The sequence below is a fragment of the Hyalella azteca genome, unplaced genomic scaffold (assembly GCF_000764305.2).
Source record: "Hyalella azteca isolate HAZT.00-mixed unplaced genomic scaffold, Hazt_2.0.2 contig13555, whole genome shotgun sequence".
Taxonomy (NCBI): domain Eukaryota; kingdom Metazoa; phylum Arthropoda; class Malacostraca; order Amphipoda; family Hyalellidae; genus Hyalella; species Hyalella azteca.
Genome location: NW_025943473.1, coordinates 136,262 through 158,712, shown reverse-complemented (window position 1 = coordinate 158,712; position 22,451 = coordinate 136,262). Strand labels below are relative to the sequence as shown.

Sequence of the window (22,451 nt, the reverse complement as noted above, 5' to 3'; positions counted from 1 at the left end):
ATTCGACACTTTTTTTAGGTTCTCCACAATCATTTATCAATATTTGCAATGTCGTATAGAAAAATTTTAATTTTTACGTATATCCCATTTTATAGAGTAAGATGCGCATAAAAATCAATTAATGGCAACAACTTTGACCAAGTGTAGAGTAAGTGGATCAAACAAAGCTTATTGGTTCATGGGACTCATTAATTTCCTTTTCTTCTAACAGATCCGTCTTCTTACGGCAGATAATTACATTTGTTCTTTGACTTTACCAGTTACCAGTTAAATTGAATGGTAAAAATAGCATTTAAATTTTCGCGAAGATATTTTAGGAGAACAGAACTCGCGTCGTAAGTAAGAAGGCCGTATTTACGCAAAATGGTGGAAGTCCAAAATTTGCAAATCTTCCGAAATTATTACGAATACTTGTAGGTCTACGAGTAGTGTTATTGCCCGTATGGCAAGCACGCAATAACTGAAAAAAAAAACTTGCCATGAGGACCTTCACTAGGACGAGGACGGTGAACAGAAAAAAAACCGTGAACAGCAAAGGTAACCAAGTAACTCATAGTATATATCGCCTGCACAACAGAGCGTCAGCCACCCTTGGGGAAGAGACTGAGTAGAGTGCGCAAATTTTTCCTACGTAAGAACTTGACGCCACATCCGAAGTTGGAATTCGCGAGCTGAGTCTTAAGGCCCGTTTACACTAGGGGCAACACACGAGAGTCAAGTGCCTCAAAGCGCATGCAGAGGCGCTTTGCAGCCTCTGCATGCGCTTCTTGACCGATTGACGAGCTAGCGATTGACAGGGGCCATGCCTCATGCAACACAAGCGCGGCGCTTAGTAGATAGCTATAATTAAAGAATTGATATCACTTGTATGCTTAAATCGCAAATTAACTAAGAATTTAAATTGAATTAAAAATTTAAATCAAATTGAAAATCTAAATTAATCAATTAAAGAAATTCAATTCGTTCTATGGTTTCCATGTATTAATTTATGATTCTAGATTCTACGAACTGACTATGGAGCTGGTCTCCGAAACGTTTGCTATAAAGATATGAATTTTTGTGGACTATTCTTTTCTTTTAAATTCTTAGTTAGTAGATAGATGTCTGTGGTCTAGTAAGGTTGATTGTGTACGCTGGTCCGGCACTCCAAATGTCGACTAAGCACCACTCTCGTTTGGAGTCACTCTCTAGTAGAGAGCCTAATTGATCTTTATAGAGAACATGAATGTCTATGGAGTGTTCGGTCAAAGGAGTCCAAAAATCTAAATACAAATGATGTAAGTTATTTTTACATGACGTGCTTAGTTTATGTGATTTTAGCAACTCCTGACAATTTATGCATTACCGTTTAGCGATTTCAAAGGATGATGTAATATCGGTACGAATATTGGAGCTTTTTATTTAAGAATAGACTATATTTTTTATAAACTGTATGTTTTTGAATGTGCTACTTCTCTAATTATGATGCCTATGCTGAGTTCTCGTTTACAAATGGCATAGTGCGCAGAATGACGGACCGCAACACACCCGAGAACAATGGCCCACAGTTCAAATTCGGTGACATCCATCCTCTTTGACGTCTAGGTGGCAACTAGTGTTCAAAGCGCGCGGTCTCAAACAACCGAGTAGAAAAGTAGTGTAAACGGTTGTGCGCTGTGAGGCACTGCAGCAAACGACTCAAAGCGCATGTCGTTGTCACTAGTGTAAACGGGCCTTTACACCACCAGACTGCCGACGAGCCATCACACGCGTCAGATGACAATTCTGGGGCGAAAAAAAAAAAAAATAAATAAAAAACCTTAAGAGCTTCTTTTCGAATTTCAACAGCACAAGCTGCTTCATTATGACTTATAATTGCACGTTCATTACCAAGCGGGTTTTTAGTGAAAAAGAGCACTCATGCTGCACAAATTTTCACAAATTGCACATGCATGAGCTCACACGTGCACTGCGGCGTATCTTACACGATTAATTGAACAGAACGCTCATTAATCGGCACGTGGGTAATGATTAAGAAGTCAAGATCAGGGAAATAGATTATTTTGCTTCCTGTAGCAGTTTTCATGGGTAAAAATAAATCAGCAAACTCTTGAAAAGTTTAATGCCAGCTTATCAAATGTGAAACAGAATGGAGAACTGAAATCAACACAACGAAAGCTTAGCAATTTTATCTTTGACAATTCATTCAACGACGCGCAAGAAATCCAAGGAATATTATAATGAAGGCCATTCACCAAAGAAGAATGCTAGACATATTCGTAACAAAAATATAAAAATAGCCTTAATCAGCTGTAACGAAAACTGAGTATTATTCCGAAGTAACGATAAGAGGAAGCAAAGGAACATGCCGCAGGTAACAATATTTACATAAGACAATAACAAATCGACAAATATAACACAGGCCACACTATAACTTATACCGACACCAACATCAACGTAATTACATTACATTAACAAATCTCATAGAAACTTGAGCTCATGATCATACGATTCTTTTTATTTAATTTATGAAAATAATTAAACATGTGGCATGTCCACATCTACACAATGCTAGACCAGGAGAAAACTGTTCCCACCTTCTAGATATTGGATCTAATTAACCCATAAAATTCAAATTCCGCTTATAAAGATGAAACGAAGGTTGAGTCAAGTTGCAAAACTTCAAACTACGACATGGTATCGAGGTAAATATAAACTATATTATCTGCGTTACAGAATGATTAAAAATAAATAATTAGGTGCTGAGTTTGTTGTAAAATATTGCAATAAGTTACGGCATCTAAAAACCATGTAAAATGAACAAAAATGTAGCTTTTATATAATTCGCCTCGCCAGAGAACTATAAACGCTATAATTTTATTCAATGAAGAATATGAAGTATAAAAAAATAGAAATTACGTGCCATTTTTACGCATGTAAAAATAGCAAAATTTCGTTTGAGAAACAGGCTGAGATGCGGAAAAATGTCAGGAGCAGAGACGGCTTCCAACAGTCATTACAACAACGAAAGAATTATACACTTACTACATATGAAAATACGCTGTTCTGTATTTCACTTTGAGCCCAAAATATAGCATATCGAGAGGGTAAAGTTAGTATGAATTGCTAAATGTTGCATCACAGAGCTGAAAAAGATATATGAAGCGTATTTACACATTAAAGGTTCGAATAAAATAGTACACAGCGCTTGTTTGCCAATATTGAGCACATATTTATAATGAAACGTTGATCATTCTGGAAGCATCGGCGTTGCTTAAAATTTACATATACAAGACTGAAGACTCTCAATGAAACATTTAATCTAGGCGCACATACAGTTTGGTTCACTCGACCAATGCGGTACGGAGTCCGACAAAAATACAAGCAAATACAAGCACGATTCACAGAAAATACAAGCACGACTCGTGATTCGTGACACCGTAGACACCAATTTAATTTCCATTGATAATTTGAGATGTGACCTTAGCCGGAATGGCTCACCGAATCTGAAGGAGTGCAAGGACATCTTTACTTGCATGAGATCACGACGCGAGAAATTCAAAGCAAATTCAATCAACAGATCAAGATATCACAAGCACCGAATCTGATAGGTCGGGAAATAATTATACATGAGCACGTTTCTTAGCAATTCCAACAAACTTTCAATTGCAGAAGGAAGCACGAAGATCAAAGTAAAATCCAATCTGCACAATGATACAACTCGAGTTTTCTGTTCAAAAGTTGAAGGCTGAAACTCGTAATCATGATGTCAACGTCATCATGATATCACCGTGAGTACAAGCGTACATATGAGGTAGGTACTTCGGCCGACCGCGTTATACTAAGAAGTAATAAAATGATGTTATGAAACGCAATATTATTATAACGCTGCTTAGCAGTAAGTTCTACAGCAGTAGAGGCTCGGTAATTTTATATCTTACACTATGCGCACGAACAGCAAGACGAAAAATAAATGCCATTAGCCTTTTTCATCACATCCTATAACTTGGGACTGTTCACAGCGCTTTGATCTCAATGGCAGCGATCTTTCCAAAAAGCACTACGAAAATTATGACATGAGTGAGAAGTAACGGCTACAACTGAATTTGCACCAATATTCATAATTCTATGGAATTTACAATTGAAAACTGTAAATAAAATTGTAAATACATTCTAAACAAGTTTCTTCCGAAATGATGGGGAGTGCTAAAGCATAGTCCTGTTAATTTTATAAAATAAAAGCTAACTTTTAAGAGTAAAAATGATCAAGAATGTACAGTGGTTCAATAATGTCTATAATATACGATTCATCGAGGAGAAATTTCGACACTTCGAGGCACATCAACTTAAAATAGCAAACACTTAGCAAGTGAACAAATTCTGTGGCGGAAGCAGAACCTATTACTTAAAGCGACATGCTGGACATACCTGTACGTTGTGAAGAGTACCATCATTGTGAAGAGCACATTTTGGCACACAATAAAGATACTTATCTAAAATTTCAAGTCGTAATAAATAACAATATCGTCCCAGGTCTTGACCATTCTCCTACTGTTATCAGGAAGATCTTTCTGTTCTACAACATAGAACGTGTTCACAAAATCCTTCGATAAAAGTGAGAGAACTCCTTTACACAATGATCGCCAGTAGTCAAAATAATAAATTTCTTACTCGAGTCGAATAACAATTAAATGATCTGCACGAAGGCATTGCAATATTCTATACGCTTCTTTAACAGCATTACTGCCCCAGTTTACATGATTAAAAGACTAAATTAAATGTTTATCCCCAGATTATCTACACATATGCTAACTCAATTATCATTTAACATGAGTTATGAAAGCACAGCTTTATTTATACAAGAGTAATAGAGAAAGATTCCGTATGCCAAATAAAGTAACAGTATAAACTTTAGAATTCGTCTAGACCACAACGGTATACGCTGATTTCACACACCTCATCTCTAGTGTGCTAAAAAATTGTCTTTGTTGGCCATTGATAACTTTTTCTATCCCAAGTGAGTCAAATTGCGGATTTATTGTAAGGTTAAATCTACTCTCTTTTTACACATAAATAAATGTACAAAATTACCATCTTGATTTCAGTACATTATTTGTGTACGAAAATAAATTTATTTTAGATTTCGAAACAACAAAGAACGTCGTACGTTCAGACATATACCACTTAGTTTACAAACTCTTTTACATTTACATGGAACAAACAAAGCAATTCCAGTTTACTACGATCACATGTACGCTTCATCACATAGCATATAGGGAAGAAGTCTGCGATTGTACTAAGTTATTTGTTAGAATTATTTGCTGACGATAAGTTCTAAAGCCCAGTGCCAGCTTGGAAAGGAGAATATCTACTGCACTGGACGATTCAACAGGGAAATTCATTTGCCAACTGATACCATAGAAAAATACAGAGATCTCTTGATAGTAGTTCATTAATCCTTATAGTTTCTTATGATAGATAAGCTATTATAGTTTATCACTTGCTCGGGAGCCATTAATTTCAACGCAAAAAAGTTCATCATGAAATCGTAGATAATAATCAATTAATCTAGGAGAACTCAAATATAAAATTGAACCTCATATTCGATAGTAATTGTCGCCCAGACCGACATTCGTTGAAGCGGTCACAAATAAAAAATAGAAAAAAATTAAAAAGAATGAAAACTGAATGCAATAAAATGTCCTAGAGAACTTGGTCAAAATGTGTGGAGTAGTGAGACACACATGGGATTTATAATTAATAGTGCGATCTGAAGAGAGAAACTGAATTTCACGTCTAAAGTCAATGAGAGTAGATACAAAAATATCCAACGTAAAAATTAGACTTTCCGTATAAGGATTCCCATTTGAAATGCACGTACAGACACAATTCAAAACAACTCGATTTCAGAATGCAGAATAAAATAAAACAATGCAGTATAAAGCAAGTTCAATTCTAAATTAAAAGTAAGATAACTTAGGAAACTCGCTTTTTACAAATCTCACACAAAGAGTCGCACGGTAGGTCAAGGCTTGTAAAATTAGATATAAGAAACAAATTCCATCAACTTATATTCTGATGAATTCACCCACATGAATGTAATGCATTTCAAACACAATCAACATCAACATACAAGATTTGCGCTCCTAAAATACAAAACAAAACATTCTAACAAACGCTCCAAGAAACTGTTTTCAGTTCACCTGAAACATTCTTGCAGCAGAATGTACATGCTAGATACGCAGATACTAGTAAATGTCAAATTATTCAACAGAAATACGACTAATAACTTCAGGTATGAATCACAAAACGAGTGCTCCATCGCAACGTAGATGCCGTAAATTACAGCTTGTCAACGGAACACAAACTGGTTTCGTCGAACAGGAAAGACTTTTTGGAGTAGTGACCGACCGACGAGTTTAAAGTAAAAAATAAACTTAATTATTACCGATAAAAGTAAATAATAATAATAATTATTAAAATAATAATTATAATAATACAGAAACAGCTGCCAACAAGTTTAGGAATATCGGGTACGTAATGTACGAACTTAATAATAAAAGTATACAACTATAATGAATACGAGGACACTCAATATTACGCAAATTCTCCCTGTAAGTCCACAGTGATCTCGTAGGCATCTAATGGTTTGTAAAGCTAAACAGAATGTGTAGTCATGAACGCGATGCCAAACATCTTGTAAGTGAATAATCGAGCCAAAATACAGTGCTTCGATCCCGTAGCCATGACCGGCCGAGGGATCGGTAAAATTGACAGACTTTGTAACATCTCACGACTTGCGCACTTCGTGAATTGCACCTACTAGTATTTACATAGCATTAGAGGTCTGCTGCAACTGAAGTTCTGGTTTATGTTAAGTTTCATTTAGTAGTCTTCACTTCAGATAGATACATCCCGCAATCGATAACAAGACAATCTAAAATACAAGTAAATAAAAGTCTTGGAGACGGCTTTATGCGCGAATTCCACAGCTAATTTAGTTTGGATTTTCACTTTGAAATTAAATGGAAAAGATAGGCTGATGAACATCAGTATGATAAAGATTACTATTTAATACCTGCTGAAGGATTTTATATGATTTTCAGCAATTGGGTCGAGAGTTAGGAATATGGTAATCGAGATACAAGTAACAGAAGAATTAAAATCGTTGATGTATGTGCGTTTCTCCTGAATACCGCAACTAAATATCACGACCTGAGAGCTGATAGAAAAGAGACATGGACACTCCAAAGCCAAGTTGGTTCAAAACTTCAAATGTAGATCACTTATGACATCATCATGGCCATACAAGAAGTTGCTTTCTAACAGATTTTCTCTGTTCAAAGCAAAGTAGGTATGGTATTTTTTCTACTTTTTCCGCCACCTATAGAATCTCTAAGTTTCATAAGCGGTGTACACAATTTTAATCGTAAAAGTTCACATTAAGCAGGAAAATACATTGAACTTTAGTATTATTGTAGTAAATTCAATGTAAATCTTAGTAAGCAGGCCCAAGATATCATATACATTCACCTAGATTTTAGGACACTTTCCATCGAACACATTTCGTTTGGAAATGAATGCGGTAAAGTAAATCAAATCACTTTCTTCTCATGGGAATTATCAGTCAAAAATATTACGTGTTTAGCATGTAGAATGAGATCTTTTTCTTTTCCAGCAATCAGGATCGATTTTCTTCATTTGCTCGGCCTGCAGACGAGCTTCGTTGTTGTAGCGCTCGCGCTCGTAATCTGGAAGTGCTTTCCAGGTGCCGCCAAGCAGCACACTGATCGCCCTGCAACACAAGACAAAATGTCAACCCAAAGCAAGGAGGAATGACTGCATCAAACTATGGAGTAGATTGAATGTACTGGTAACTAGATTGAACTCATATAGCTAAAAACAAAATTTGTTTTCAAAACAGGCATATGGAAAAAAATTCTAGACGGGCTTTTAGGTAAAAAAGAAATTTCACGTGATTCGACGGTTTTCTAAATTATTCCTCATTGAGACCGATATTTCGGTCTCCTAATCAGACTGAAATAAAAAACCTAATCTGAATGAAATTCTCGTTAACCAAAAAACTATTTCTAGTATTTGGAGAAGCTTACCTGTTATCTTTGCCCGGATGCTGCTGGATGAGTTTGAGTCTGTGGCGTTTAGCAAAGAGCATAAAACCGTTCATAGGCCGCCTAGGTTTAGAGGGCGCGGCACCGTTAGCGTGGCTGCTTTTCTTTGAGGGCGACGCCGGTGGGGAGAGAAGCCCCGACCTGTGAGGGATGGCAGGGTTGTAAGGCTGGGGGACCGCCAGGCCATGTGAGGAGGGCGGCGCATACTGAACAAATGACGCTCCCGTGAAGGGGGTTGTTGGCAGGAACTGCTGAGTGTTCAATAATTCACCTCGCTCGGTTATCACTGAAGTGTCGTGCAAAGGGTCGTCATTGAAATCAAACCTGCAGGAATATTCAAATTAGTATTCCACAAACTCACTCATACACACAAGTAGATTAATGTATTTTTAGGTAACTATTTGCTCCTCTACTATGTCGTAGATACTATTTAGTAGATAAGGTAATGAAACAAACGGAGTTTAACTGAACTTCAAGTTAAATTAAAAATTTTTAACGGTTGGTGGTTGTAGGCCAGCTTTATGGCAACACCAATGTCAGTTCAAGTTTTTCGAACACATTTGCCTGGTTCTTGTTAGGATATAATCTTGAGCTAACTTGAGTAAGAAATCAGTAAAAAAATCTAATATGAGTACCATCTCTAGTGGCTTGAGCTTAAATTTCCTACATCAGTCAATCTTATAAACGCTTCGCAAGCTGTTAAACTTCTTAAGTCGGCCCAATACTTGCAAGTGTAACAATGCCGATTTTCGACTGATATCATAGGCTTAATTCTCGTTTCAATATCGTTGAGGAACAAACATTAAAACTAAAGGCACTCATTGATGCAGGAGGATATATATGCTGACCTGCTCATGGCGTCAGCCACATGGTCCGTGGAGTGCACCACATCGCTGTGTGGATGAGCGGGCGCTTGTAGATGCAACTGAGTGAGAGCTGGAGGATGGTTGGCAGGCTTTGTACCGTCGGTGCCGGAGTTGAAATGAGACATGAGACAAGGCTTGTCATGATTCTTGTGGTAGGGAGGAAGGCAGACGTCTTCGCAGTAGAGTTTTGAGACCATGAATCCGTGCACTCGCAATGTCAGCGCAGGCTCGGTACTGCACCAGCCTGAACACATGACAAGAAATGTTAGCATAAATTATAGTAATTATTTGCGACAAAAGGTAGAGGAAACACTGAATGTCCATTTGCAAATAAGAATTGATAAAGCAAGGATACTTAGCTCAGAAATCAGTTCAAAAAAGTCAGTAATATTCCTAACATAGTTAGGAAAACTTCGGATTCAAGTTTTTGATGTGACACCGTACATTCGAGATAAGGATTACTACTGAGTGAAGTTCGTTAGCTGTATAAGGAAACTCGCATTATTCAGAGCAGCGTAATTTATTCCTAATTTAATTTATTAATATAATACTCACCTCTGTGCTGCACGAAGAAGGGATGATGACACGGCACCACAGCCAAGACGTCCTGCTGCTTCAGCCCCACGGGACTAAAGGTCATTTTCACCTCGGGGTGATTTTCCTGTAGCACCGTCGAGTCTTCGCTGAAGTATTGACTTTCTGAAACAATTTAAAATATTACATGTGAGTTTTTTGAACGATGGTAAGTTTTTGTAACATCATTGACGCCATGTGAAATAATAAATAATTCGACACTTCATCCAAAGGATAATTACAATTAAATTTAAATGTATGACATAATAGCATAAATGTTTCGAAATAAATTAAAATCATACCCGAAATGGTACTTATTTTGTGATCCGGGTATGAATAAATTAATGTTTATAGTGACTATTGTAAAATGTCACCAAAGTAAAGAGGAAATGGAAATGTTTCATGTTAACGCTTGAAACAAAAAGTACCACGAAAATAATTATACCACAAAAAAGTACCACAAAATTATAATAATAATTATATAATATTCACCAGGGCCGGGTGTAACGTATGAGTACTTGCGAAGAATGACTCCATGACAAGCGTAGAGTTCTTTGTGCTCCTTCTCAAGCTTGCCGAGCTCCTGACTTAGTCGCATACACGACATCTGTGAACAAGAACACGCCATCAGAAACTCACGACGGAAAACTTTGCTAGTAAATTTTGACTCGCGAAAACAGAATAATAACTCAGAGACGAGCAAGCAGAATGTAGTGAAAGAAGAAATTATAACTGAAATTCTTGCCGGCATTCAAAACGTTGCCAGCAATAAAAAGACGAAAAACTGCCGTCTTCCAAACACACAGCAGTACACAGGATAGGACTACCCAATAGTTCCAAACAAACGTTTATCTCTTGTGAATGCCTGCTCGTGGCAGCAGGGTATTGCGACTCGGTGCACATATACTGTGAGTTCGTTGGCTGCATCATGGAGTGTTTCAGCTGCCAATGCTTCTTTTGCGAGCAAGTGTAAAATTGAAGCAGAGAAAAATTTCTCAGAACTTTTATGCCATTCATGGTCATTTGCGTGACCACAAGCTTGGTTTGATGAAAAGGATCACTGCATGTCAATGTAATTAATTTTACAGATACGTAAGTTATAAGATTTGACTACACGTAACTTCACGGAATTTTGAACGGGTGCTCAAAATCGAAGAAATTCGCCGCCAGCAATGTAGCTTCGAACAATTCAACAAAAAAGAAATAAGAAAAAAATTGAGTAGCATCGAATAAGAATACTATTTTAAAAACTGAAATATAAGAATTGCTAAAGTTCACACGGTTGTGCGCAGCAGATATTTGCAACAAATTACATACGTTCTTCTAATTTAAAATTCCAAAACTTTGATGTTCGCGAAAAATAAAGATTGAAACAGGCATCGCTATTCAGAACGTCTGATTTCAGGAATTGATGCAAAACATTTCTTACAAGTCACAAAAACTATATACTCAAACAAATCTTAAAAGTGCCGTACGATGCACCATCAACCAAAACAGCAAGGAAAGAAGGAAGGAAGGATGTGCGCCGTAAAAGGCAGACGCATCAGTCCGAAGACCGAGGCGAAGCATCCAAAGAGGCTCGGCAAGTTCAAGCAAGCAACGACCTTGCCACTTGTACAGGCAGGGAGACGCGCTAGGCTGGGCGTCGTGTGTACTGTGCCGCATATAAGGCGCCGCCGGCTGCCCTTCCGCCCCTACATGGCATCCCAATCTCAGTCATGAGCCTTATACGATGAGCAGCACACGCGTGAACTTATTGAGCAGCGCCTCAACATGGCGAATAACTGCTAGGAAACTTATGGAGCAACAGCTTATTAAGGCATAAAACTGCACGCGGGAACTTATTGAGCAGCGGCAGAGCATAGAAAATGCCTGCAACGGATGTAATGAAGAAGCCTCATAGTAAAATTAAGACGCGTGAATGTAAGAAGAATAGCGCTGAAGGGTACAAAAGTGCACGGGAGCTTAATAAAGAGCAGTATCTTGGCAAGGCATATAGTTGAGAGTAAACTTATGGTGCAGTACAGTGAAAAGTCATGAAAACGAGCAAGACTTCATGGAGAAGTTCCTAATAAAGCAAACAGATACGAGAAATGTATGACAAACTAGAATTTTGATCTAACAATATTTTCAGTTAGTTAAAACTAATTCATCTGTCAATAAGTCTCGTGTAAAACGTATGAAAGTTTCACAGAAGAAAATAAAACATCAAAGTTTCGGTTACAGAACATACAGAAGCCTGGAGGTTCTTACCTCTTCTCCCATGGCGAAATGAATTCGTACGTCAGGCAAGAAAACCGACCACACGATGCGATGCCAACCCAAGTCTCGATCATCGGGGAAGGTTTGTGCGTACGGAGACAAGTGTCCCGGCGCACTGCAGTTGCTGCATGTACATCCTGAGCCCGGAGAAGAAACGTTGCGATCCAATCGCTCACTTTTACAGCCAGGTGAGTTCTTTGCAGTGGTAAGATCGACCATTTGTTCTCCAGCGTACTCATCATGATGTGATGGAGGCCCGGGAGTGGTGAGCATATCCGAGCAGTACTCATGCTTGAAATATGGCTCAACCATCATTGCCGACGCCATGGAGCGGTTTGAATCGTTTTCATGAAATGTTTGGTATGGAAGATGGTACGATTTTAGTTCGTCAGTTCTGCCTGATGGCGATGTGCGTTCTTGTTCACGAGGCTGAGCACAATACGGATGGGATGAACAATGGAAATAGTTAATATTAACAAAAGACACGGTGCCCGAGCAGTCTAACGGCGCGGCATACGACGGATCGCTAATATCAGGCTCGAGCTCCTCACGAGAAGAGCTTAGAGATGACGTGGACGGATGAGAAGGGGCGGGTGACAACAGAGATGATGGTAAACCACCTCCTGCTCAAATAAATACCATCTATGTTCAAGTTGACAATAAAACTTCATTTGAAATTATAAAATTGATTTTCATGAACAATTACTCAGTCTGCTTTTATAACCAATTACGAAAGTGACTAAATGTGAGATAAATAAAGAGCTAAAATAAGTTCGTACTTTTCACGAAGTTGCTATAGGTACTATAAGTGAAATTCGTGCCCATGCGAAAAAAGTGAGATTCGTACCCATTAAAAACAAATGAGACACTCATCCATCAGTACGAGTACCTATATGAGTAAAAATATCAAGGCATTCAACAAAACAATGTCCTTTACATGAACAATTAAGCTTTACGAAACTGAGTAGTCCGATCACCTATAATTCAGCGGCCGTACCAGTACTCAGCATTCAAAACGTCATCGCGCGATGGCGAACTACTGAGAAACATACTCACCCAGAGAAAGATTGAGCGGGGCAGACGAGTAATGGTGGTGTGATGCAGCTGCCGACGCCACGGGGTTGCCTTCACTGAAGTTGAATTTGCTCGTTAGGACGGGTATAGCCGAGTGTGGGTGAGGCGTGTGTGGCGTGTGAGGTGTAGGTAGCCCAGCAAACCGCAGGGAAGAATTAGAGCAGCGGCAACACGCGTCCTCGTCGACAGGTTCGAGCTGCTCGTCTTTGATCGTAGGTATAGACGAGTCCAGGGTGAAGGCACTGCTGTAGCTCAGGGCGCCGGGCTGTGATGACCAGCTGTGTGCTCTGCACAGCAAGATCAAGCAACTTGGTGTTTAGACGTTGCAGCCTCTCACTAGTTTTCTTATGGCAATATTGCCTACTTTTTATATTTGATTAAGAAAGAAACAATATCGTTACCATTCTCTGTAAACGATATTTTTAAGTTTCCGTCGCCGTCAATTTAATACGAGAATTATTAAGCCTTGAACATTTAGTTTGGCTTCATTTTGATGCTTGAACATTTAAACCTAATAACATTACAAGAGATGAAATTAGATCAGTTAACAACACTTAATTTATTCGCATCACTAACATAATTTGGCATACATAGGAGACAGGGTCGGTCTTCAACGTCACTCATGCAACGAAATAAGTCACGTAATTCGAAGTTATTTACGTCATTACAAGAGCATCCCCTACCTTTTCCTAAGAGGTAAATTTTTCTGCAGGAATGGTGATCTGGGACTGGGTGATGGTACGCTGGGGCGACCAGGCAAGAAGGAAGCTTGAAGCAGTCCGTTCTCTGGGCACTGAACCAGAGTGCGCTTGCTCAGGTCAAGTGGAGGAGGCACAGGACGTAACTGAGAACAATTGGAAAAGTTTGTGAGCTTACTAACTTATCAAGCAGTCTCATTCATCAATACTTGAGAAGTATTTATATAACATGCCAATTAGTACCTAGATGTAGAACTACAAACAAGAACTACATGAACAATGTGAACTACAAACTAAGTCTCGAAAGTAGAAAATTAATAACTTCAGGAAACTAGGATAAATGAACGGCGGGCAAATCAATAATATTCAACTGTTAACATTTTCAATCAATTTGATGAAATATCTGATTTTTCGATCACGAGATAATGCCAAGGAAACTAATTTATTCCAAAATTCAATAATGACTTGCCAAAGATAGACACATAAAGAATATGGTAAATCTAACGAAACATAAAATAATTAGGCAGTCCGTATTAGACAATCACGAGTGACGCAGTGCTGCAAGTTAATTGCTATAACGACATTCAAAGCGTAATCTCAATCGTTGGTAATCTCCTCATTGCCACATTGCAACGGAAAATTACGCTCTATAATGTTAATGACCTTCAAGAGGAAAAACATACATAGGTGTATTTCCATAAGGCATAGAATAAGTGTGGAAATTAAGGTACATAATCATCATGAGGCTGAACACATGCAGGAACTCTCAGCTGTCAGTGAACAAACAAAAAGCTTGCGAAAAATATTTCTTAAACCTGCTGAGCTTCAACAAGTTCCGCAAATGACGAGAGCAATAAAAAAATCTCATTTCAAGGAAAATTACAGGATACAATTATCGGGAAGTCAGTACGCCGAAGTATTATGCACAATCAGCAGTCATGAATCATGCAAATCGATTGGGTTTGAATAAACACTCAACAACTCGAATTAGCGGACGAATAAAAGTAGAAACTACAGAGTGCACGTGGAGAGAAACCCTTCGTCATCAAACAATCTTCAAACTGGTTTCGTAGAGGCATGAACTAGGCCTGACTCGAGCAATGTATCAACTCCTACTTGAAAAATTTTGCAGGAAGTTCCACACTGACGAAAATCAAGGTAAAACCAACATGCGTTTTCTCATTCAATTACATTTTTTGTGAATTATGCTTACATGTATAAAAAATTGTAAGAAAACGATCGTTTATTTCCAAGGATATTGAATTTCTTACACTAATTACTGATCACAGGTTAACATATACAAAACCTTATAGTTACTAAAGAGCCACCACCCTTGGAACGGGACGGTAGCCTGACACCTCATCACAATTCATCAAATTCAATTCAATTGATGAAGACAATTCATCAAATTCCTCAATAGCAATTCATTGCTGGAACATTTCAGCATTATAGCAACTCACGATAAAATTTCATAAAATTCATTTTAAAAACATAAGTACATGTAGGTTAGGTTGGTAAAGGATGAAACGCACCTTCCGCCTGACGCGCAAGTCTGTAGGGCCGTCACTGTGCTCCATGGCGCCGTGCAGTTCAGCGCTCGGCTCCAGCATTGGCAAGTCAGGAGACATTCTCTCTACGGCTTTCTCGTCGCCGTTCATTTTGTGTGTCTTAATCGCTTACAATGCCACGCAAGCTCAAAGAAATCAAATCTGTGCTTCAACCGATTTTTGAAAGTTAAGTTTGCAGGAGAATTATTTCAGAAACTTTTAGGTGCTTAATCAAAGAAATAGAGGCCATTCTGAAAAAATTAATTGACATCATGAAAATGGTTACAAAATGTATTCAGTGAATGCAATTGGAACAGTTGATCCATATTAGGCAATGAACAATTTGTTGCCATATCTATAAACAGAAAATATAATGTAAGCAGACTGTCAATTCATCTGAATCTTAACACCAAACAAAGAGAAGTTACAAAATTAAAAACACTAAATTGAATATATTCAGGTAGGATACTATCAAATGCTTGATTTGCTGTTTGATGCTGGACTGTTATGGAGAACGCAATACTCTTATCACTTATTTTAAGCATCATATTACATCAATTGCAGCTATGATTATGACGATCTTGCTAGACTTTTACTGTAGTTCAGGAGTCAGGCATGAAGGCAGCAAAAGCTGAGGTAAAGCAGAGCAGGCAGGAAGGCAGTCATTGGCTGCATTACAATACATTAGCCTACACTTGCCAATCACATCTCATGAATAATTCAAGCATCAGATCAATTCATTTAGAATTCATTTCATAAACCTTGTTTAATTGGCTAATGAAAAGATTTAAACTTAAATAGTAAATGAATAAAATTGGTTATCATTCTTCAATTAAATTAAGATAATAGATAAATATATGCCTGAAAACAGTCTATGCAGTTTTGAAAAAAAAATTCAAAACAAATTTTCTGTTTATGGCTGAACAAAATAAATTTCAAAACACTATTGCAAAACATGTCTAAAATTTATTTATAGGGTAAAACCAGTTTACTTCCAAGTTTAATTTACATCGTATAAATCCAAACGCATATGCATTTGGATCGTACTTCGTAACATATGATGACGTTTATATTGCAAGGATTATGCGGAAGCAATAGTTATGACTGAATTAAAAAATACGATATGATTTGGTAGAAATCTGAAGTGCTATATGCACTGCAAATGAAACTTGCATGCTGATGCAATACAACAAAAAGCTCCAGTAGGCTTACATTGCGGATTAGCAGTGTGACCGAACATACGTTAACAAGTCCATGTGCACTCGTACTTATCTCTCTACTCGAGCCTAATTTACTTCTGCACAATACAAGTTGACACTCGGTAGCGAGCACGCCGCGCACATCATGCGTCACGCAAAGCAAGAACACCTTCGAAACTAAAATAGTTAAATAGTCCCAAGTAGAGGTGATGAATGCTATAAAGCGCAAGCATAAAGAATGTCGGCTAAGCGCACGGAAATTTTGGATCTTATAAATTTACTTAGCGACATCAAACACAGTGGCCGAAAGAGCGAGATCAGCTGACTGGTGCCCTCAGTTCTTAGAGGTTCAGCAGACTGTCACCCAAAATAGAGCTCACTTGCAAGTAGCAACGATTGTCACGAGCGTTCAACAGTTCTCCATTTCTTCTAAAAACTAACGAAGTACTTATACTTTAAACAAGAAATGGGAAATTTTTTGCTCCGCAAAATAGAGAGCGTGAACTATGCTTGTCTCCCTTCGCAAACTTGAGCAGCAGAAATCAAGTAATCAGTCATCACGTAATATGAAGCTCAAGCACTCCATATTGAATCGTGAAAAAATTTCTTCAGAGTAAATTTGAAGAAAGAAAATCGTATAAAATATGTTGACATTTTAACTATAACTGGTATCGATAGGCAAAGATATCTAGCTACAATAATATTCATTTCATAGCACGGCACAAGAGCAGAATGGCGGCAGTCACGCAGTGAAGTATTCCGAAGCACGCCCTACCACTACGGCTTCGCAAGAACTACTGCGGCCGCTCTGTAATCTCTTCGCCTTCTACTATTTTACACACGCTTCTGCACACACAAACGTACATACTAAGTTTGAACTGACTCAGCTGACGCGATAACTTCAATCTTCTTGAAGTGCCAGTCTTGTTATTCAGAGACAAGAAAGTGAAGTTTCAAAGTGGTGTAATCAATCAAGCAAATCGGATTAAAGACTTTAACAGTTGTATCATATAAATACCTATAAATTACTTTCAAGTAGGAAAATATTTGCTGTAATCTACTAATAAGATGGTTTTGCAATTATCCGGAATCCGTATTCGATAGTGCCAATTCTATTTATAAAAAATCGATATAAACTATTTTATTCACTAACGACTGGGTTTTTGGAAACTGATATACATCGGGGAAGTTTTTGTCAAATTGTTGTTGACTTTTCAACTCTTTTTCATAGGTGTAGCAAATACATGATATATTAAGCCTGAAACACCAGTGATCCAGTAAATTTGACTTCGGTAAACTTGGAACGGTTAGTCGCGTCCCTGACCTCAGCAAACATAAACGCAGTAGTCACATTTTGCCGGTTTATTATGATAGACTAAAATTTTCTCAGCTTCTGAGAAAACGAAGATGCTTCTAGAACATGCTTATGATCGTTATTGTTCTAACTGAAACGCATCCATGTTTCTAGTGAAATGTTTATGCAACTAAAACCATAGTTTCTTTTAAATTCATTACTTGGCATCTCAAGGCCGTTGGTGGCAAGACAACAGGTGGAAAGAGATGCCATTCGTGCTAGATAGATTTACTCCAGAATGGCACTGGCAAATCAGTTCAATCGCAAAAACTTACCTCAGAACCTCTGTAAAGGAGACGACTATTTTGTATGAGATCTCATATGATAATACCGGCAAGAAAATGCTGCATTTGAAACAGGTACTGAAAGTTTCGTTGCTGGTTTTGCTCAATATGAAAATCGTTCGCATGAATGCAATTGTTGCTACTTGTTTTAATAATTCAAAACGAAGTTAACAAAGGAAGATTTCGCTTTCCCCAACTCAAAGTTGAAATCTAATTATACCCGATGTCTTCCAGAGAATAATTGCTTAAATGCATTCAACACTATCGAGACACAAACGAACTGTGCTGTGAAATAAAAAGAAGTAGCCAGTTTATCTAGTAGATGTTAAAACGCAATATTTCTGCCATGGAATTAAAATGTGACAGAATTAACTCTTTTATATTATTGCAAAACTTTGTGACACGATAGGAAAACTCAGCTTTGTTTCTAAACTAATCCAGCGGACGGAGACCCTGCATGCAATCATGTTCCAGAGAGCAGGGCATCGCCTGAGCGTCTTCGAGAGCAGCCGCTGCTGAGAGCAAGTGTAGGCTCCGGCGACCTTGCGGTCCATGGCGGCTTGACGAGAGCGCAGCCGTGCACCACCAATTTTGTGCACCAATAAGCCCTGAATCGAACGCCTTGGATCTCTCCGGACATCCACCAATCAGCCGTGCACCACTCGGCTTTGTCCTCTTCCGGCCTTGACCACCACCTGCCGTGCACCACCAGGCCGCGGATCGAATATGACATCCGGGCATCGCTAAATTACGTAATTTTACGTTCACCGCATCTGAGGTTAGGTTTCAGATAGCATAGTTCTGTTCCAAAATTTATCGTCCTTCGACAAGTGGCCGTTCGACCGAGGGCTGGTTCGACCCACGGCCTAGATACGGACGGCTTGAAGTGTTGAAGGCTACGTTCCGGAAGGCAGGAATCATGATGGTCCATTACACCCAGGGCAGTGGTGGTCTTCGGCAGGCGACCCGGCTTGACTAGTTAGGTTCGTCCTTACAACATCGCCATGGATTGTTTGCTGCAGGACACCGACCTCAGCTGCTGTCTCGGGACACTTTTCCTGATAACGCAATGCGTGATTCCGTCGAAATTGATTTTTATTGAATTTCCTGAAACGAAGTCCCTTTCATTGTTAATTTAGGCAGATAGAAAATGCAATTATTAAGAACCAACCATTTATATAAGAAAAGCTAGAAAATTAGTTTGGAACAAAATATTTCAAATAAAATTTTGTTTACTGCATCCAAAATTTGTTGAAGCAATGCTCTCAAATTAAACGAGAAAAATATTCATTTTCATTTTAAACGAATTTATTATATCGCCACAACCCAGTGAGCTCATGTGTGACTCATGATGCACTCGTACCCGCGATGATTAATCGCATTTCCCGGATTTGAATCAACTGCTATTTTACCGATCAACAAGCAGCGTTTTTCTGCTGAATCGCCAATTTTATACGCGTGGCGCTTGTCCCCGCAACAATGACGTCATGCACTGTAATTCTATTAAAATACTTCCAGGAAAATATGATGGCTGCAATGGATATGGAAGGTGGACGAAATTTCCGGTTACATGTAGGTTTTTTCCCCTCTAGTTTTGTTGCGTGGCAATAATCACGAGGCTTTGCTTCAGCTATTGCCTTTGTGATTGCAGTCATTGCATTGACGGATGCTAGCTAAACAGTCACCGCACGTCACAGGAATCGAGTTCTCAGGAATTCTCGAAGCTTATTGATCATGGGATGGTTGAGAGAGAATAGTTGCCAGGAGGCGTCACTGAGCAACATATTTGTGTGAGCTTACAGAACTGCTCTTTGATCTAAATGTTTGGTATCAGTATGAATACGACGTTTTGGTAGGATTTTGTTGCTCGATTCTCGGCATTCGATTCTATCTTCCCTATTTCAGTAATGAGTATCGTTCCTAGGTATTATCTCAACAATAACTAACGCAATGCCAGTATATTAATATAGAGTTAACGTAAAATGTTGTCATGCTCGCTAGTAAGCATGTTAGCTAACCTAATATTGAAAAGGGAATAAAATCTATTCACATAAATCCTAGGGATTTTAAAAACCATGATCTTATATAGAGCGAGGTGAGTATACTATATTTTCAGATACGCTATGAAATAAAAGTTCCATTTCATGTATTCGAAATATTTTTTCATTCCAATCTTCAATTATTATCGGTTTCCTATCATAATAATATTACTTGATAGATCAATATCTCGAAACTTAGGACTGAGTTAAATGCTTTCAGTTCTTGATGACAGTGGGTTATTTTCACTTCCATAATGGCATTATCTCATAAATTTCATCGGTCTCCAAGAATTACAAAAATATATTAATGATACTTATAAAGGTTTCTGCTTTTGAACTCGTTGTTCATTGCCACTTATACCGTATACGTAACTGAGGACCATTCAGTGACTCAGGACTTGGCCGGTGCATTGAAACGCATTCTAGGAAACTCTGACATGGCGTCAGTAGATAGATCGTCTCCACATCTCTCATGACTGAGCTTTGCTCGTACATGTCATTTTCATTTAATTGCTGTTGCACGTTGGAGAACAGACAACGGCTCTGAAACAATTTCTAGAATTCTTTCATTCAGATACGAGTTGAATAAAAACATTAGAGATTTTATGCCTAGAACAATAAACTTCCTGACAAATCGATCGCCTTTAATGTTCTTGCACCGTATCAGAAGATTCGTGCGATAGTTCCAAGTCGGATATTTGACTATTTTTCATTGCACTGCATTCATTATTCATCACAGAAACTCCATTTATTTTAAAAGTAATGCTGATTGTTAAATTTAAACCAGGTGATCAATGAGAGTTCGAATAATCTTGATGAAGGTTAGTCGCATGCGCGGTGTTATCCATGAGCAGGAGAACGATAAATCTGCAGGTGATGGATGTACCTGCAGGTGATGGATGTACCTGCAGGTGATGGATGTACCTGCAGTCGATGGATGTACCTGCAGTCGATGGATGTACCTGCAGGCGATGGATGTACCTGCAGTCGATGGATGTACCTGCAGTTGATGGATGTACCTGCAGTTGATGGATGTACCTGCAGTTGATGGATGTACCTGCAGTTGATGGATGTAAAGGAGTCATGACGCATGCTCGCTGCCGCAGCAAAATAATGTGACTATCTACTCTTGTCCATCACTAGACCGGATGTGAGCGATAACAAACGTCGCGTCGAACAATTATTAAGAAGAAGATGGTGGCTTTATAACCTTTCCCAAAAGAACATGACTGTATATGTTGCATCTATACATGGTTCGCGATGTATCCCCATATCCTCAAGTATACTCGTACTTATTCTTAACAGTCAGTTTCAATTTTGATTAATTGAATTCCTACAGAATTTTATTATTTGAGCTAGCGTAGTTGATTAACTTTGCAGGCAGGTTTTTGGGTCTTCTATGTGGTTGCTACATTATTTTCTGCCATAATTATGGTAAGAAGTGTGGTTTGTTTACCATGAAGAATCTAAGCTCTTCGTTATTCAATTATAATTACAAAATTTATTTGCTTTGAAATATATAAGAGTGTCTGCGCTTTTTCATCGCCATACATACCAAATTAATTTTTAAACTGGCTTTACCGTAATGATTTGCATTGCTGCAGCATGTCCAAAGAATGGTATGCTTTACCTCAAACTCCTCATTAGATGACGTCATTTGAAATTGTTTAATTAAAAATGTTTAAAAACGCATTTCGTATTTTTGCTTAATATCCTTGAACTTTTGAAGACGAAGTTAGTTTCTCTGACGTCATGAAAAACTTCGAGACATGTTTTCAGATGATACAGGAACGTCTACGCACGTCACTGCACTCAAAGTTTTTCTGCACAATAAGAACTTTGTGCGCCTACGTTGCTCCTGAAGAAAATGATCCGCCAAACCGTTCAATTAAACAAGTAGGATTCTTATTTTGGGTTTCAAATATAATAAACAAGGGAAGAGATAACTCTTTGCCTCAAATTACTTTGCCTCAAATATTTCGTATGACGCTACTGCAATAATTATCGTATGTTGGTTTTTATTTTCTAATGCAACATCTTGACTTTCCTGAGTAAAATATAGCTTTGAAGACAAAGAAGATGACACAGAAATTCTCCATATCTTTGTAGAGGAAAACTTTTCGGAGTCCAGATTTACGTCAGTCTAAAATCTTAGAAAATAAATACAATCAGTTAATAATAAAAAATTCACAGTTAGACATTAAAACCTGGAATTGACAAAATAAGAGACTAACCAACCTAATGAAACACGGCAAGACAGGCCTGTCTATTTCGAAGGAATAAAATCTACTTTAAATGAATACATCTCATATATCTGTCTATTTCACAGGAATATGTCTCAAAGGAATATGAACTGAGCGCGTCATTGATGCTAAATTTCTGTTTGAAAATATATAGGGATTAAAAAATTCGTAGGTCGGAAAGACTGATTGTAGAACAGCTGAATG

At 38.2% G+C, this 22,451-nt stretch overlaps 1 protein-coding gene across 1 annotated transcript; it reads right to left on the bottom strand.

Moving 5' to 3' along the window:
- Positions 1 to 2,084: 2,084 nt before the first annotated feature.
- LOC108681222 lies at positions 2,085 to 15,381 on the bottom strand. Its single transcript, XM_018170233.1, has 9 exons — positions 15,114 to 15,381; positions 13,567 to 13,727; positions 12,866 to 13,170; positions 11,801 to 12,432; positions 10,040 to 10,154; positions 9,530 to 9,673; positions 8,957 to 9,218; positions 8,091 to 8,432; positions 2,085 to 7,774 (listed from the first exon to the last, which is right to left on the bottom strand). Exons 1-9 carry the CDS (start codon positions 15,237 to 15,239, stop codon positions 7,624 to 7,626), a joined length of 2,238 nt encoding a protein of 745 aa, XP_018025722.1. The 5' UTR covers positions 15,240 to 15,381; the 3' UTR covers positions 2,085 to 7,623.
- Between the last annotated feature and the right edge of the window lie 7,070 nt (positions 15,382 to 22,451).